This window comes from Crocuta crocuta, unplaced genomic scaffold (genome assembly GCF_008692635.1).
Source record: "Crocuta crocuta isolate KB4526 unplaced genomic scaffold, BGI_CrCroc_1.0 scaffold77, whole genome shotgun sequence".
Lineage (NCBI taxonomy): Eukaryota > Metazoa > Chordata > Mammalia > Carnivora > Hyaenidae > Crocuta > Crocuta crocuta.
In genome coordinates this window covers 1,851,953-1,867,696 of record NW_027532172.1, presented here as the reverse complement: position 1 = coordinate 1,867,696, position 15,744 = coordinate 1,851,953, and the positions used below count along the sequence as shown (strand labels likewise).

The 15,744-nt window shown below is 56.4% G+C and overlaps 1 protein-coding gene across 1 annotated transcript in view; it reads left to right on the top strand.

Annotated features, from left to right (window-relative positions):
• The window catches only part of ELL (elongation factor for RNA polymerase II), a 74,803-nt gene that overhangs the window by 54,746 nt on the left and 4,313 nt on the right, over positions 1-15,744 (top strand). The window contains exons 3-8 of the mRNA XM_077777017.1: positions 44-165; positions 614-777; positions 2,805-3,079; positions 6,364-6,488; positions 12,316-12,412; positions 13,498-13,972. Coding sequence (XP_077633143.1) covers positions 44-165; positions 614-777; positions 2,805-3,079; positions 6,364-6,488; positions 12,316-12,412; positions 13,498-13,972 — 1,258 coding nt within the window. The remainder of the gene's footprint in view (positions 1-43; positions 166-613; positions 778-2,804; positions 3,080-6,363; positions 6,489-12,315; positions 12,413-13,497; positions 13,973-15,744) is intronic.

Genomic DNA, 15,744 nt, shown 5'->3' with positions numbered 1-15,744 from the left:
TGTGTTGTGGACCTCCCAGTGATGTTTCTCCCTGTCCATGCAGCACATCTCCATCCCCCAGCCTGACTGCCCCACGGAGGCGCGGACATTCTCGTTCTACCTCTCCAACATTGGCCGTGACAACCCCCAGGGCAGCTTCGACTGCATCCAGCAATATGTCTCCAGGTGAGGCCCCATCTGGGCCCAGTGCCCCCTTCTTCTTCTTCTCCTCCTCCTCCTCCTCCTCCTCCTTTTTCGGGGGGTGGTATTTATCTAAGTAATCTCTATACCCAGTGTTGGACTTGAACTCACGACCTCAAGATCAAGACCCGCCTGCTCTGCTGACTGAGCCACCCCGGCCACCCCAGTCCCCCCTTCTTGTACATGAGCCTTGCTGCTGCTTTCAGTGTGTCCAGGGCACAGGTGCAGCTCTTGGCCTGCTGCCTCTGCCCGGGGGCTTGGGTTCCCTTGTTTCTTCCAGGTCAAGATATGCCGTGTGGAAACCATGCTGCTCAAGTGAGCACTGGCCCCGTTTCCAGCTGAGGGTATTGGAGCAGGGTGGGGCACGGGCGCCCAGACCGTCTCCCCTGTCATCCTAGGAGTTCACCGAGGCTCCTGGCCCCTTGTCTTGCAGCCACGGGGATGTCCACCTGGACTGCCTGGGCAGCATCCAGGACAAAGTCACGGTGTGTGCCACTGATGAATCCTACCAGAAGGCACGACAGAGCATGGCGCAGGCCGAGGAAGAGACACGCAGCCGTGGGGCCATTGTCATCAAAGCTGGAGGCCGCTACCTGGGTGAGGATGTGGCTGCGGCTCCACCTGTGGGGGGCCCAGGCCCACTGGGCAGCTGTGGTGGGGAGCAGCAGGGACTGAGGGCCTGTCCTGGCCAGGAGCGGGAGTGATGGGTTGACAGAGGTGCAACCCAAGCAGGGGGTGCTGGGTCGTGGTCAGGCCAGATAGGAAGGTCCTACTGCGCTGGTCAAGTCTGCTGGGGGCTGTGGCATCTGCTGGTTCCCCAGTTTGAACATGAGCCCCTAGAACTCCAGGAATTCTGAATCCACGGGCCCTCCTCCCAGCCTCTGGCCTCAGGAACCCCGACCCCTCAGGGAGCTACACACGCTCCTTGGCAGCAGGGCTGGGGTCTGTCCTCCAGCTGCCACTCCTGCTCTCACCTGCCTGGCTGGCCAGCGGCAAGGTGCTGATGGCAAGATGTGCCTCATGGCAGATGGCCTGCTGCTGGGTCAGGGCCAGAGAGGGGCTGTCGGGTCACAACTGGGAAGGAAATGGTGTTGATTTCCGGCTGGACGAGAAGGCTCTGGCAGCTCCTCATCTGCTTGGAAACAGTTCTGGTGAAGCTGAGACACCAACAGCACGAAAAGTGTTTACTTTTAGGAAGCTCTGTTCTTGCATTAGTCTTCCCAGCACCTCGACCCAGACAAGTTCAAGAGTCATCAGGATTCAAGGCCAGGAGGAAGGGCGTTAGGCCTGAGAAAGGCACAACATGGCTTACAGCAAACAGGATCTTAATGGCTTTTGGGGTTAAGAGAAGGTGGGAGGATTTCAAAGAGCCCCAGAGGAGCGTGTGACTTCACTGGCTGGGCGGTGGGGTTGGCTCTGAACGAAACCCAAGACGTCAGTGCAGGGGCCCATGCTGCCAGGGAATGCCACGTCCTGGTGGCCGTGGCCGTGCATGCCAAGGGGGCCCAAGTCCGGGCTGGGAGCTGCTGTCAGGGACAGAGCCGCGGGAATCCGGAAGTGCTTCCTCTGCCTGCTCTCGCCTCAGTGTGCAAATGTGGACACTCATATACATCTTAGTAAGTTTCTGGGTCCTGCGGTCAAGAGCTTGGTCAAAAGTGTGGCTTGGTTTCGGTTCTGGTGGTAGCTCTTGTCTCCTGGCCTCTGAAGGCATAGTCATGCACGTCCCTTTGTGTCAGGCCTCTCTCTGACCCTGCATCGGCCCATCAGCTGGGTCCTCCGGGACAGAGTCTGGCCCTAAGGATTTTGACAGCACTTCTTCCCCTATTCATTTGACAAATGAGATTTAAGGGATGAGAGCAAAACACAGGTTCTTGCAGAGAGCTTTCTGGCCCAAGGACGTGAGGCACGCGCTGACCTCACTTGGCCGTGCATGTTCCCTCAGTGGCTGTGCTGCCGTCCGGGTGGGGTTCACAAGTTCTGAGCAGAGGCCCCTCCCTCAAGAGCAGTGCTGGAGTCTGTTCACACTGGGGAGGTGGGGATCTGGCTGCTGCCCCCCTCGCCGGGACTCTGAGCACAGCTGTCTCTCCAAGAAGCCCTTGACGGGGTTGCAACCTGGGGAGCTGCTCGTACCCCGGGGTCTCCAGAAAAGCTGCCCAAGTGGCCCCCTACCTTTATTCACCTCTCCTTTATCATAAAAGAGAATGGTGGACCCTGTGGCTGGATGGTGCTGTAATGTGCAGGCTCTGGGGACGCCTGCCTCTGGCCAGTCAGGAACCCTACCCTCTTTATCAGCCCCCTCTCCATATAGCCATCAGGCTGCCCTTGATGAAATCCATTAAAGCTCTGAACATGCTTCTGTTTCCTGCAGCTCCCGCTTCTGACACTGGGGGCCCCATGAGTGCCGGGTGAGCTGTGTGTGGTCAGCAGGTGGTGTTCTCGGCTCTCCAGGTCCCCACGGAGCAGGCCAGGCAGGATGGGGCGCCAGCTGCCTTCCCCTTGGGCTGTCAGCTGTCAGTAGGCATCCATGCACTCACTCAGGGCTCAGCACCAGTCCCAGGCAGAGGGACACAGAGGCCACACCCCCTCACCCCCTTAAATCCCTAACGCCTTGGCTCTTGTTGCAGGCAAGAAGGTTCAGTTTCGGAAACCGGCCCCGGGGGCCACGGACGCCGTGCCCTCCCGGAAGCGGGCAACACCGATCAACCTGGCGAGTGCTATCAAGAAGAGCGGTGTTGGTAGCATTAGTGGGGGTGGTGGGGTGTCTCAGAGGCCCTTCCGTGACCGAGTGCTGCACCTCCTGGCGCTGAGGCCCTATCGGAAGGCTGAGCTGTTGCTCCGGCTACAGAAGGACGGCCTGGCTCAGGCCGACAAGGATGCGCTGGACGGCCTCCTCCAGCAGGTTGGTGCTTGCCTGGGGCCAGGTCGAGGGTCCAGTCAACCTTGAGTGGCCTCTGCAGAGGGTCTGGACCCAGGGGTGCTGGGCAGAGCCCTTCCTGGGATCTCTTCCAAGATTCGCATCCTACCTCAGAGCCTCGGCCTCCTGGGTTCGGACCTGCCTACGGTGTCCCAGACACGTTGCAGGCCACGGTGCTTGTCTGGTGGCCCTGAGGTTGGCTCAGAGGGAGGCCAGCACACTCCTCCTTGCTGTTTGCTAACAGGCAGCAAGCACAGCACAGAGGATCCAACAAAGACTTCAGTTTCCTGAAGATTTTAGAATGTGAGGAAGCCCGGGTGACCGCACGTGTGAGTTAACAGGAGCACAGGCTCCACAGCTGGGCTTCCTGCCACATGCCAGCCATGGCTCTGGCCAAGGAGCTTCACGTGTAGACCCCCAGGCTTCCCTGTGTGGCTGCAGCTTGCCTGCAGTGCCTCTTGAGGGGTTGAATGTGAGATCAGTGGATGGAGCCACGGTTAGGGAACAGCTCAGGCTTTGGAGCCGGTGGGGTGGGCCTGTCTCCCACAGCCCTGGAGGGAGTCCGAGGACCCCTGGGAAGGTGAGCGGCTCACTCTGGCTTTGCCACATCAGCCGGGCCGTGCAGACACCCCCTTGCTGCGAAGTGGAGATGGGCCACCGTGAGCCCTGCTGTGAGGTCCTCATGGCTGGCGTGACAGTGGCACCCTGTGGAGGAGGCATGGCCGAGCCTCTAGGGGTTCTGCCTGCCAGCTTACTTGGCCCTCCTGCACCGCACCTCAGACGCCCCAGGCACACGGTGCTGCAGACCTCACGTGCTGTGGCAGTGGGTAGCTGTGTCTGAGGATGAGCCACGGGGTTCACTGCCCCTCACGTCACTGGGACCCTGGCGTCGGGGGCCTCCACGTGGCAGGAACGCCTGTGTGGATGTGACCTTTTGAGCCACCATCCCCCACTCAGAGGTTGTGCAGGCGAGGACTAGGCTTTACGGTTTTTCCTTTGGAGCTCACGGGTTGGCTCGAGGCCTGTTAGAAGACAGACATGTAGCTTGATGGCTCAGAAGTTTTTTTTGGCAGAGGGGTTTGCCAAAGCATCCAGAAAGCTCCAGAACCAGCAACGATGTTCCTAGGGGGCTTGTTTCCTTGGGAAGTCACAGGTGTCAGCCTTATCCGTGGGAACTCAAGGGAAGCACAGCGGAGGCCCTTCCCCTGGGCTGGAACTCAGAGAGAATGAGGCAGGGCTGGCGGATTGCCAGGTCTTCAGACATGAACCAGGACTGAAGACACAGGTGGGACCTGTGCCCACCCCTGGCCGTGCCTGTAGCCTACACCGCTGCCCAGTCAGGCCACCATCGGCTCCTGCTGTGGTGGTCTTGGGAACACCCTTGCTCCCACCTTCCTCTCTTGCCCTGTACGTGCCCAGCTTGGAGAAGAGGCATGTGAACCCCTCAAACCAGAATGTGAAACTTAACTGCCCGAGCACAGTTACACCTGAGATTGACCCTCTGAGCAATCCTCAGATGCGGTGAGAATGCCGGCCTCAGTTTCCCAAAGAGATGAGGATCTGGCGGTGCTGATGTCGTTCTGCCAGGGGTTCCTGCTGCTTTTTTAACCTCTGAGATGCTCTCGTTGCTCCCAGCCCTTTCCCAGGACCCAGAGGCTGGGCTCTGGCCTCTTAGGTCGATTTGGATTCAGCAGCTTCCTGTGGTGTCTGTGGCAGAGGGTCCTCCCTGTGTCTACTCTGATTTCTTCTAAATAATGGCCCCATCTGTCTTGTGCTACTGTGCTTACTACCCAGCTTGTTCTCCGTGGTGGCCATGGGCAGTCGCAGGACCCCATCAGCTGGGAGTACCACTGGCTGAGCCTTGCCCAGGCCGGCCATTTCCAGCCCCCACGTGATCAGGGATTCCGATGAGCAACACAGACAAAACCGCACTCCTCAGAGGCACCTTCTCTCTTCCTTCTGCGAGAACATCCAAAGCAGAGACTGAAAGCATCTGTCTCCGGTGCTGGCGGGGCCTCAGAGAAACCCACAGGCTCGTCCTCCGTGGGTGGGATTGTTGAGGGGTGGGTGGCTCTTCTGGAGAGCATTTTAGCAAAATGCATCAAGAGCCATAAAAATGTTCAGAGCCTTTGACCCATTAATCCCACTTCTGGGAAGCTGGCCGGAGGAAGACGTCGCCAGCATGGCAACCCTGCATGCAGTGGTGTCTGTTTATATGCTGCAGAGAAACCGGAAATAGCATCAGCATCCAACAGAGGAGAGATGTTTGAGTAAATCATAGTGCAGATGTTTGGTGGAATATTACTCAACCATTAAAAAATGTTCCCTGTGGAAACTGCTGTGACATGGAGTCCTCTCAGAAGCCCGTGAGAGTAAAACGCAGCTGCAGCGCCAGCTCCCCGCAGCCGTGCACCAGGGGCCCGGTGAGATAGTCACCGAAGTATCCGCTCTGGGGCAGGACCTCAACTTCCATAAGCATCCTCAGGGTCAAGGTTTTGAGCCTGTCTTCACAATCTTGGAGGCCAGCTCGGCCTTTGTTAACCCACCTGAGCAGGGCTGGCTGGTTGCAGGGAAGGTGGACTTAGCCTGGCCCCTGGAGGCCCCGGCTACCCTGTCCTCCACCGTGTCTGCCCCTGGAGTGCGTGTCCGAGAGCGGGTGTTGGTCTGTTCAGGCTGCTGTATGAGAAAAACATAAACTGGTGCCTTATAAACAACAGGCGTTTACTTCCCACAGTTCTGGAGGCTGGGAAGTCTAAGATCGAGGCGCCACCAGATTGGCTGTTTGGTGAGGCCCCTCCCAGTTCACAGACTGGGTCTTGCCGCTGTGTTATCCCGTGGCAGGAGTCTCATGTGGGGGCACTGCTCCCATTCGTGAGGGCTCTAAACCCTCGTGACCTAATCACCTCCCAAAGGCCCCACCTCCTAATACCATCATTTTGGGTATTAAGATTTAACATGAATTTGGGGAAGATAAAACATTCAGTGCATAACAGCGGGGGAGGCTGGTGATGGGGTCCTAGAAGTAGGGATGGCACCGCCCCCCGCCCCCGCCCCCTTTGGAGCCAGCCTGTCTTCCAGCAGCTATAAGACGTCTGTCAGGACCTGGTGTTCCAACCCCTTTGCATCCCAAGGCTTGCTGCCCTCATGTGCAGGGGATCTGGGCGGGGGGGGGGGGGTACTGTCCTCTCCTCCCCCCTTCCATCAAATGCTTTCAGGTAACTTCTGCCTCTCCTGGGCTTCCCGCAAGGTGATTCTGGTTCTTCTCCCAGGTGGCCAACGTGAATGCCAAGGATGGAACATGCACGCTGAAGGACTGTGTATATAAGGACGTGCAGAAGGACTGGCCTGGCTACTCGGAGGGGGACCAGCAGCTGCTGAAGCGGATGCTTGTCCGGTAATGCCGCCTCCCATCTCTGGGTGTGTCCCCACACCCTGGTCCTGGGCCAGATCTCCTCCTGAGGATGCTGGGGTGTCCCTTGAGCAGAATGGAAGGATCCGAGATCTCTGGCAGCCTTTCCCTCTGCCTGGGATGCCTCAGTGCCCAGGCAGCCCACCGTGGTCCCCTGTCAGGGAAAGGCCAGCCCCTGCTGAGTGGAGTGGAGGCCACCAGTCACTGTCCCAGACACCAGAATGCCCAGACAGAAGGATGCAGTCCGCCCAGCTTAATTCCAGTGCCTCCTGTCCTTTTCTGTCAGGCTCCCTTCCCAAACCTGCACCCCCCTGGCCCCCCATAGCTTCTACTGCAGGCTGCCTCCTTCTTCCAAAGACCCTCTCAAGATCCTGAAGCAGAGAGAAACAAAGCAAAACAAAACTCCCCACAGACATGACTAAGTAGCATTAATTAAACACATTCCCTCTCAGATTAATTGGGACCTGAGGTCAGGAGTGGCCTTGGTGGCCCAGGGGAGGAGTGGTTAAGTAGGCCCCTGCCTGGCTCAGGCAAGCAATTAATGATTTCCTTCTCAGCTGATGCCTGACATGGGAGCACGGCTGTGAAGCGGCGTTTAGAGCAGGCTGATACACTAATTAGTCCTTAAGTGATTTCTCAGGGACCTGGAGTTATTTATGAGGGGGTTGTGTGTGTGTGTGTGTGTGTGTGTGTGAAGTTCAGCTGTTTAAAGCACTAATTGCATGTAGAGAGCAGAGCCGACTTGAGGCCACTCTAGGTGAATCCGGAGTTTCTCGTCAGCCCTGCCAGGCACTCCTCCCCAAGCCAGTACCTGTGTCCGGACCAGCCTAGGGTCACGGCTCTGGCTGCCAGAGGTCTTGGGGAGGCTGAGAGGAGAGGTTTTCAGCAGAAGACCACCTCCACCCTCATCCCTCTCAGGTCTCCTGTTGCCCCAGCTGAACACATCTTGGGTTGACCACTGTTGAAATGCTCAAATTCACCCACCCAAGTGCTTGGAGGTGGTGAGGGGCACACGAGGGACACTGCAAGGCTGTTCCTGTCCTCCCTCCCTTCAGAGCCTCTAACTAAGTGGCTGCTGTTCTCAGATCCTGAGGGACTTGGCCACACTGAGCTCACCAGAAGGGGCATGGTCAAGAGTAAGTAGCGCGTGTGTATAGTTGGGGGGAATCTCAGCTCTGGAGCTTCATGCAGTTCCGGGCTCATATCCTCCCTGCTCCGCTGAGTGAGCTGCCAGACTCGAGTGCACCCAAGGCAGTTGGCTTTGGCCCGGACCAGTGTGGTGCTCCGCTCTGTGCCCAGGCCAGCCTCAGGATCAGCCTTGCCAGAAAGCACTCGACTGGCCAGCAGCACCCACTGTGCTTCCTTGGAAGCTTAAACTGGTTGGAGTACAGAAGTCAGGGTCAGCATCTTCGATGCCTGCAGGCCCACTGAGGTGACCCTAGCCACCTGTCTGCTCAGTTCTTTTTTAGGTGGTTGACTCCCCAAAGAAGACCCCATTGATAGCAGTTCTCGAAGCCATGGCCCCATGGCAAGAAGGCAAACTAGGGCCTTGGGATATTTCTGCTGGTGGGGATCAGGGGCCAGTGTTACCCCAGAAGCTGGGCCACTTCCTTTTCCTACAGCTTGTTCAAAATTCATACCTGAGTTAAGCACACTTACACTTGCGGAGTCTGCCTGGGCCCCTGAGGCTTTGCTCTACACAGACACCTACTTCCTGCATCCTTTTGATTCTTCCTCTGTGCTTCTATCCCCCGTGTGTGTAACTGCGGGGGCCTGTCCTGCCCCAGGTGATCCCAGTGCAACCTTGCCTGGCCCTACGCTCGCTCCCCTCGACCCTGCCACCGCCCGCACTTGTCCTGGCCTTGCTTCCCTGAGGCCAGGTGTCTGGACTGTGCACCGGATCACAGTCACCACCCCATTGCACATGCTTTCTGTAGACTTGGTAACCTGCCTGGCTGCCCTGTCACTTTCTCCACTTATCTTCTTGTCCCTCATGACCCAAGCTTCCCCTGGTTGTCCCATGGCCTTTTGTCACTTTCAGTGGATCAGTGGTCCTGCGGGTTCCCCCAGGGGCCGCTCCACTCCTGTTCCCCTCTCACTCTCCTCTCACTCTTCTCGCTCCTCTCGCCCTCCCTGTGCAAGCTCTCCCATTCCTGTGTCTGTGATTCTGCCCTGGTGCTGAAAGGATACAGCTCCTGAGGAAAGGGCTTTGATTGGTCCCTGTGCCATAGCGCAGTCAAATTGGATTGGCAGTTGCCCAAGTCTGGGCCTTCAGATCCTGAAGATTTTTGCCTCCACGTTGAAGGCCTGGTCACAAGGGATTGGAGGTTCCCCACCTGGCCCTTTGTACATCTGCACGTCTGCATGGTCACAGGTTGGCCTGGCAGGTGCTCTGGGGTGAGCGTCTCTGCTCTCACAGCCTGCAAACTCCTGTCGCCCCCTTCCCACCCTGTGTGTGCTTCCGAAAAGGCTTCNGAGGTAGGAGGTGGGGGCTGTGCTCCGTAAACTGTTCACTTTCGCATCTTCCCCGTTGTATGTCGCTCCCTCTTTTCAGCTTCTCCTGTCCCATCTCTTCTGCCGTTGTTTCCAGTTCCCACTGGTCTTTGGTCTGGTCTTTTGTAGCATCACATTCTCATTCCATAGGAGTGATGTTTTTATTTTAAAATTTTTTATTGTTGAAATATAGTTGACATACAGTGTTACATTGGATTCAAGTCTACAGCATGGTGACATGACAGGCCTGTGCATTCCGCAGTGCTCGCCAGTGTGTGCGGTCACCATCTGTAAACCTCAGGGCCGCCACAGTGTCACGGACTGTATTCCCCGTGCTGTACTTTTTGTGCCTGTTCCAGTGACTTAATTATTTGATAACTGGAAGTTTGTGCCTCTTAATTCCCTTCACCTATTTCTCCCACCCTCCATGCCCCTCCCCTCTGGCAACCACCAGTTTGTTCTCTGTATTTATGAGTCTGTTTCTCTTTATTTGTTTGTGTGTTCATTTTATTTATTTATTTCATCTTACTTTTTAGATTCCACATATAAGTGAAATAATATGGTGCTTGTTTAACTTATTTCACTTAGCATAATACCTTCTCAGAGGTCCATCCGTATTGTTACAGAAGGCAGGATCTCATCCTTTTTTATGGTTGAGTCGTATTCCGTTGTTTTTACATACCACATCTTTTTTATCTGTTCAGCTATTAGTGGACACAGGGTGCTTTCATGTGTCAGCTAGTGTGAATAATGCTTCAGGTAAACATAGGAGAACTTGTGTATTTTTGATTTGCTTTTTTGTTTGTTTGTTTCCTTTGTATAAGTACCCAGTGGCGCTATTGCTAATTGTCGGGTAGTTCTATTTTTAAATTTTTGAGTGGCCTCCATACGGTTTACTACAGTGGCTGCCCCAGTTTGCATTACTCCCAACAGTGCGGGAGGGTTCCCTTTTCTCCCATCCTCACCAGCACTTATTTCTTGTCTTTTTGATACTAGCCGTTCTGACAGGTGTGAAGTGATATCTCATGGTTTTGATTTGCATTTCCCTGATGACTAGTGATGTTGAGCATCTTTTCCTGTGGCTGTTGGCCATCTGTAGGTCTGTGGGAAAATGTCTGTTTTTTTGGGGTTTGTTTTTTTCTTTGGTGTTGAGTTGTATAAGCTCTTTTTATATTTTGGGTATTAATCCCCTAGCAGATGTAGAATTTGCAAATGTCTTTTTCTGTTCAGTAGGATGTCTTTTTGTTTTCTGGATGTTCCTTTGCTGTGCAAAAGCTTTTCATTTTGCGGAAGGCCTAATCGTTTGTGCTTTTTCTTTCCCCTGCCTGAGGAGATGCATCCATAGGTATGTTGCGAAGCTCGATGGATAAGAGATTACTGTCTGTGTTTTCTTTTAGGAGGTTTATGGTTTCAGGCCTCACATTTAGGTCCTTAATCCATCTTGAGTTTTGTTTTGTGTATGGTGTGAGCAGGTGGTCTGGTTTCATCCTTTGGCATAGAGCTGTCCGGTTTTCCCAGCGCCGTTTATTAAAGAGACTGTCTTTTCCCCGTGGGATAGTCTTGCCTCCTTAGTCATGGGTTAATTGACCATTCAAGCGTGGGTTTATTTCTGGGCTGTCTACTCTGTTCCATTGATCCATGTGTCTATTTCTTGTGCTAGTACTATGCTGTTTTGATTATTGTAGCTTTATATCTTAAAATGTGGGATTGCGATGCCTCCAGCTTTGTCCTTCTTTCTCACAATTCAGTGACATTAATTATATTCACAACGGTGTACAACTACTACCTCTAGCTGGTTCCGGAACCTGTACCCAAAAATGGAACCCCACATCATCAGACACTCCCTTTGCCCTCCCCCAGCCCCTGGCAACCACTAGCCTGCTCTCTGTGTCTCTGGATTTGCCTGTTCTGGACATTTCATATAAATGGGATCAGACACCACGTGGCCTTTTCTGACTGGCTTCTTTTACTTTGTAATGTTTTTAAGGTTCCTGTAGATTGTAACATGTGACAGAGCCTTGTTCCTTTTGGTGGCTCGGTAATAATCCTCTGGTGTGTGGTTATACACCACGGTCGTCCATTCATCCGTCTGCTGCTGGACCCTGGTTGTTTGTCTCCTGGTGACTGTGGCTAGCGCGCCTGTGAACATTTGTGTCTGCGAACATTTGTGTCCGAGGATTTGTATGGGCCTGGACTCTCAGTCCTCTCAGCTGTGGGACAAGGAGGAGAGTTGAGGTTTTTGAAAAACTGTCAGAGTGTCTCTTCCTTGGTCCCTGGTTGCATTGTTACGCTCAGGAACTGGTGGGCTGGTGGCTGCCCCTGTCACCCCTGAGGAGGTGGTATAATGTGTGCTCCCAGGAAGGTGGGTCCTGGATCCAGGAGGCCTTCCTGTCATGCCAGGTCATCTCAGTCCCCTTCTGCGTTTTCTAAAGTTTCAGCAGTAAGCAGCATTATTAGGATGAATGATTTTTTTAATGTTTATTTTTGAGAGAGAGAGAGAGCGAGCGAGCGAGCGTGAGTGGGGGAGGGGCAGAGAGAGAGAAGGAGATACAGAATCCAAAGCAGGCTCTGGGGACCAAGCTGTCAGCACAGAGCCCAACACGGGGCTTGAATTCACAGACCGTGAGATCATGACCTGAGCCGAAGTCAGACACTCATCCGACTGGGGCCCCAAGCGTTCCGAATGATTGTTTAAAAGGAGAGGCCATGGGGCGCCTGGGTGGCTTAGTCAGTTAAGCGTCCGACTTTCGCTTACATCATGATCTCGCGGTTCGTGGGTTCGAGCCCCGCGTTGGGCTCTGTGCTGACTGCCAGCTCAGAGCCTGGAGCCTATTTCAGAGTCTGTATCTCCCTCTCTTTCTGACCCTCCCCTGCTCACGCTGTCTCTCTCTCTCTCTCTCCCCTAGAAATAAAAAAAAATTAAAAAAAAAAAAAAAGGAGAGGCCAGTGCTGCAGTTTACCCAGCTTCTCCAGGGACATGGCACAGACCTTGGGTGTCCAGACAGTTTTACTTGGGTCCCTGGACTCCACAGTAACAGGCATCTAGATGAGCAGGTGTCCACTGAGCCTTCCCTCGGTGCAGCAGGACACCAAGTGGGGCTGTCCCCTGGGCTGTGGATGAACCACGGGTGGGATGTGCTCAGGCTGCTCTCTGCCTGCCACGCCCTGAGGCACCCAGCGTACTCGGCCCTGTTCTGGTTCGCCCGGGCAGCAGGGCCCTCCCTGAATCACGGGGTGGGCATAGGGCCGCATGGTGTCCGCGGAGGCAGGTGGGCCTGGGCGTGCAGGGCCTTTCCCCTACCCTACTTCTCCTTCATAGAAAGCTGTGCCAGCCGCAGAGTGCAGGCCCCCTCCCCGGAGACCCTGCTGCCTCCAGTCCTCCCAGGGAACACGGAAGCTCGGCCTCACCCCCTCAGGTAGGAGTGGCAGGCATGGGTGTGACAGCCTGTGGTGGTGGTGACGGGGGAGGACGGGATAGGAGCCAGGGGCTGGCCGGACCTTAGTATCTGGGTAGCCTGTTGGGCCCCTGGTTCAGGGCTGGGTGTCTTCTGCAGTGAGTGAGCAGCTGCCTGGCTTTCCCCCATGGAGGGGCCCAGGCCCTTGGTGTGCTTCCCTCGAGTACTCGTGGATGGGTGGGCAGGGAGCCTGTGCTTTCTCTCAAGGCTGTCGTGAAGATTCTGTACAACTGAGTGTGCTGGCTGTGGGTACAGGGCTCTGTGGGTGGTGGCCATGCTGACGTAGTCAGGAAGGCTGCACAGGTGTCCCTACCTGCCTTCTCTGGCCCAGTAAGGGACCTTGCCCCAGGTCCCTTATTTATCTCCCTTCTCTCCTTTGCCTCAGAGGCTCCCAGCCCATGTCCAAGGCTCTGGAGCCTCCTTGTGGAGAGGTCAGGTCTATGCATGCCCTGGCTTTGGGGCTGAAATAGAGGGCTGAGGGCCTCATTACCGCCCCCTGATTGTGGGCCTGCTGTCCACCATTGTGTCTAGCTGCTTCCCTGGGTCTGGGCTGTCTGTGTCCGTCCCTTCCTGATATGCCTCAGCCTTCTCATTTGTGACATGGGGATGAGGCCTCACATGTAACAGGGTTGCCCTGGGGGTCCAGGGAGTCCTAGGTCTAAGGGGGTGGATATCCCAGCTGGTGGCGCTGCCTTGTATCCTCAGGCTTGATTCTGTCACCATTCCTCTCATCTAGGGAAAATGCTGAGAGTAGCGACATTTCAGACCAGTCCCCAGAGGTGGCCTTTTTAAGTGCTTCAGCTGGCCTGTTCCATTGATGCTGCTTCCTCTGCTCTGTGCTCAGGGCCCACAGAGCCCGCCTTAGCAAGGGCCTGGCTGTTTCTGTGTGCCTCCTGGTGGCCAGAGTGGGCCTTGCAGGTGGGCGCTGGGTTTCCGAGGGCCTCACTGAGCTCAGGGTCAGCCTGTTGCCCCCCAGCCACTTCTCAGGGGACACCAGTGGTTCCAGATACACACTCCCTTCTGAAGTTGTTTCCCTTCCTTTGTAGAAACGACCACAGCCTCCTGATTTCATCGACCCCCTGGCCAACAAGAAGCCCAGGATATCACATTTCACCCAGAGAGCTCAGCCTGCCATCAATGGGAAGCTGAGTGCACCCCATGGCCGCGAGGCCCTGTTGCCCACCCCGGGCCCGCTGGCTGGCACAGATGCCCACCTGCCCCCACGGTTGGAGCCCCCGCGGGCCCATGACCCTTTGGCTGACGTCAGCAATGACCTGGGCCACAGTGGCCGGGACTGTGATCACAGGGACGTGGCTGCCCCAGCCCCGACTACACGACTCGGCCTGCCCCTGCTGACGGACTGTGCCCAGCCCAGCAGGTCCCACGGCGGCTCATCACGCAGCAAATCCAAGAAGAAGTCCAAGAAGCACAAAGACAAGGAGAGGGCAGCTGAGGACAGGCACCGGGCCCAGTTGCCAGACCACATGCCCAGCCCCCTTGGAGCCCCACCAGATGCCCCGGGTAGGTACCAGGAGACAGGCCTGTGGCGGGAGAGACTGCAGGAGGACACTGCCAGCAGCCTGAGCTCCCACATCCACCACTGCTCAGCGGGGGCCCTACCACCCCCGGGAGCCCCCATATTGGCACGCCCTGCACATTCAACGCCTTTGCACCCTGCGTTCTTGTATGAGATTGTGAATGTCCTAGTGGTCTTGGCCTTGGGGCCTTCTGCAGTGCTGCTGTGTGCCAGGCCAGTGCTGGGCACATAGAACCTGACCGAGCTGAGCCCATGGAGGGAAACAGTGCACGCAGAGAGGAGCTGGCTCNGGGTAGCAGGGTGGGGCTGGGCTTCGGGGAAGACAGTGGGGCACAGGGCCTGGCTGGAGGGAGGCGGCACTGGGGCCACCACGGGCCTTGAGTAGCCTGCTGACTAGTGAACGTTTCAGCCTGTGGAGACTGGGTTTGGGAAGCTGTCCACAGAACAGCAGGCAGTGGGAGTCAGAAGGAGGTCATGTAGCAGGGGAGGAAGCCGGAAGTCGAGAAAGCTGGGATCACAGCAGGGTGAGGGGTACAAGGCTGGCTGGAGAGAGAGCAGGGGAACCTCTGTGGGGCCCAGAGGTACTGGGGAGGTGTATGGACAGGCCAGGCTTGGGGTGGGATCGGGGGTCTTCACGCCCACAGCTTGGGTCACCTTGTTTTTACGGCCTCAGGCGCCCGAGCTGCATACCCCATGTGGCTGTTAACCTAATCAGCATGGTGTGGCCAGAGATGCAGCTGCACCTGCCTCCTGCGGGCAGTCTCAGGCTGTGTGACTTTCTGCCGCTCTCAGATTGTGTGTCCAGAAAGGATCCGAGCAGGAGGCATTCCTGGGACGAGGGAGGAGCCGCCTTCTCCTTAAGGCTTTTTAATGACTTGTTCAACTGCTCTCCAGAAAGGCCTTTGCCAGCCCCTCCCTTGAGGTGAGGCCTAGTTCCCTTGAGCCTGTCCTGCCTGGGGAGACAAAACCCTGAGCTGCCCCAGCCCGTCAGCACATCCTGTCCCAGACGGTGAGAGCAAGACCCCAGGTGCCCCTGGCGGGGCCCTGGGAAGGAGGGATGCCACGGGGTGGGCCCCACACATGGGGCTTAGGTGGCTTCAGGTCCTGCCCAGGACACAGTGGCCTAGCTATCTTGTCCCCAGGTTAAAGTGAGAAAGCGAGGTTTGGCATCAGGCAAACCAGGGAGTAAATGGCCCAAGGGAAGGGACAAGGACAGCTAAGGCCCTGGAAGCTGTGCCTTATGCCAGGTGATCCGCCTTCATGTGCGTCTTGCAGGCGCCTCGAGTGGTAGCAAAACTGGTGGGGCGCAGAGACCCACCATCCTGCTCTGAGGCTCCTAGGATAGTCTGGGCTCTGCCCGCGCTGGCGGCCATGCAGGCAGGAGGCGCCCACCCCGGCTCTGCGTGCCCTGCCTCCTTCAGACTCTCCTTCAGACTGGAGAAGGTTCTGGTCAGCATATGAGGAAGCTTTTGTGCTTTCGTGTTCCATACGGGAGGGCCAGGCATTGATTTCACCCACTCCTCTGGTGGTCCTGCCCCAGCCCTGCGCCGCGATTGCCTCTGACCCATACGGATGCAGCATCTGTTGGGCAGATGGCTCTTCTTAGCCACCCCTGTCCTGAGGCCATTGTGGGCCCATAGCCCCAGCTCGTGCCTGTGCTGCAGGTGCACTCCTGGGTCCTGTGCCCATCCCCGTGTCTGCCCCCCCGCCCTTGCTCGCCCGTGGACCCCTCCTGCTGCTTCAGGGTCCCTTCCTG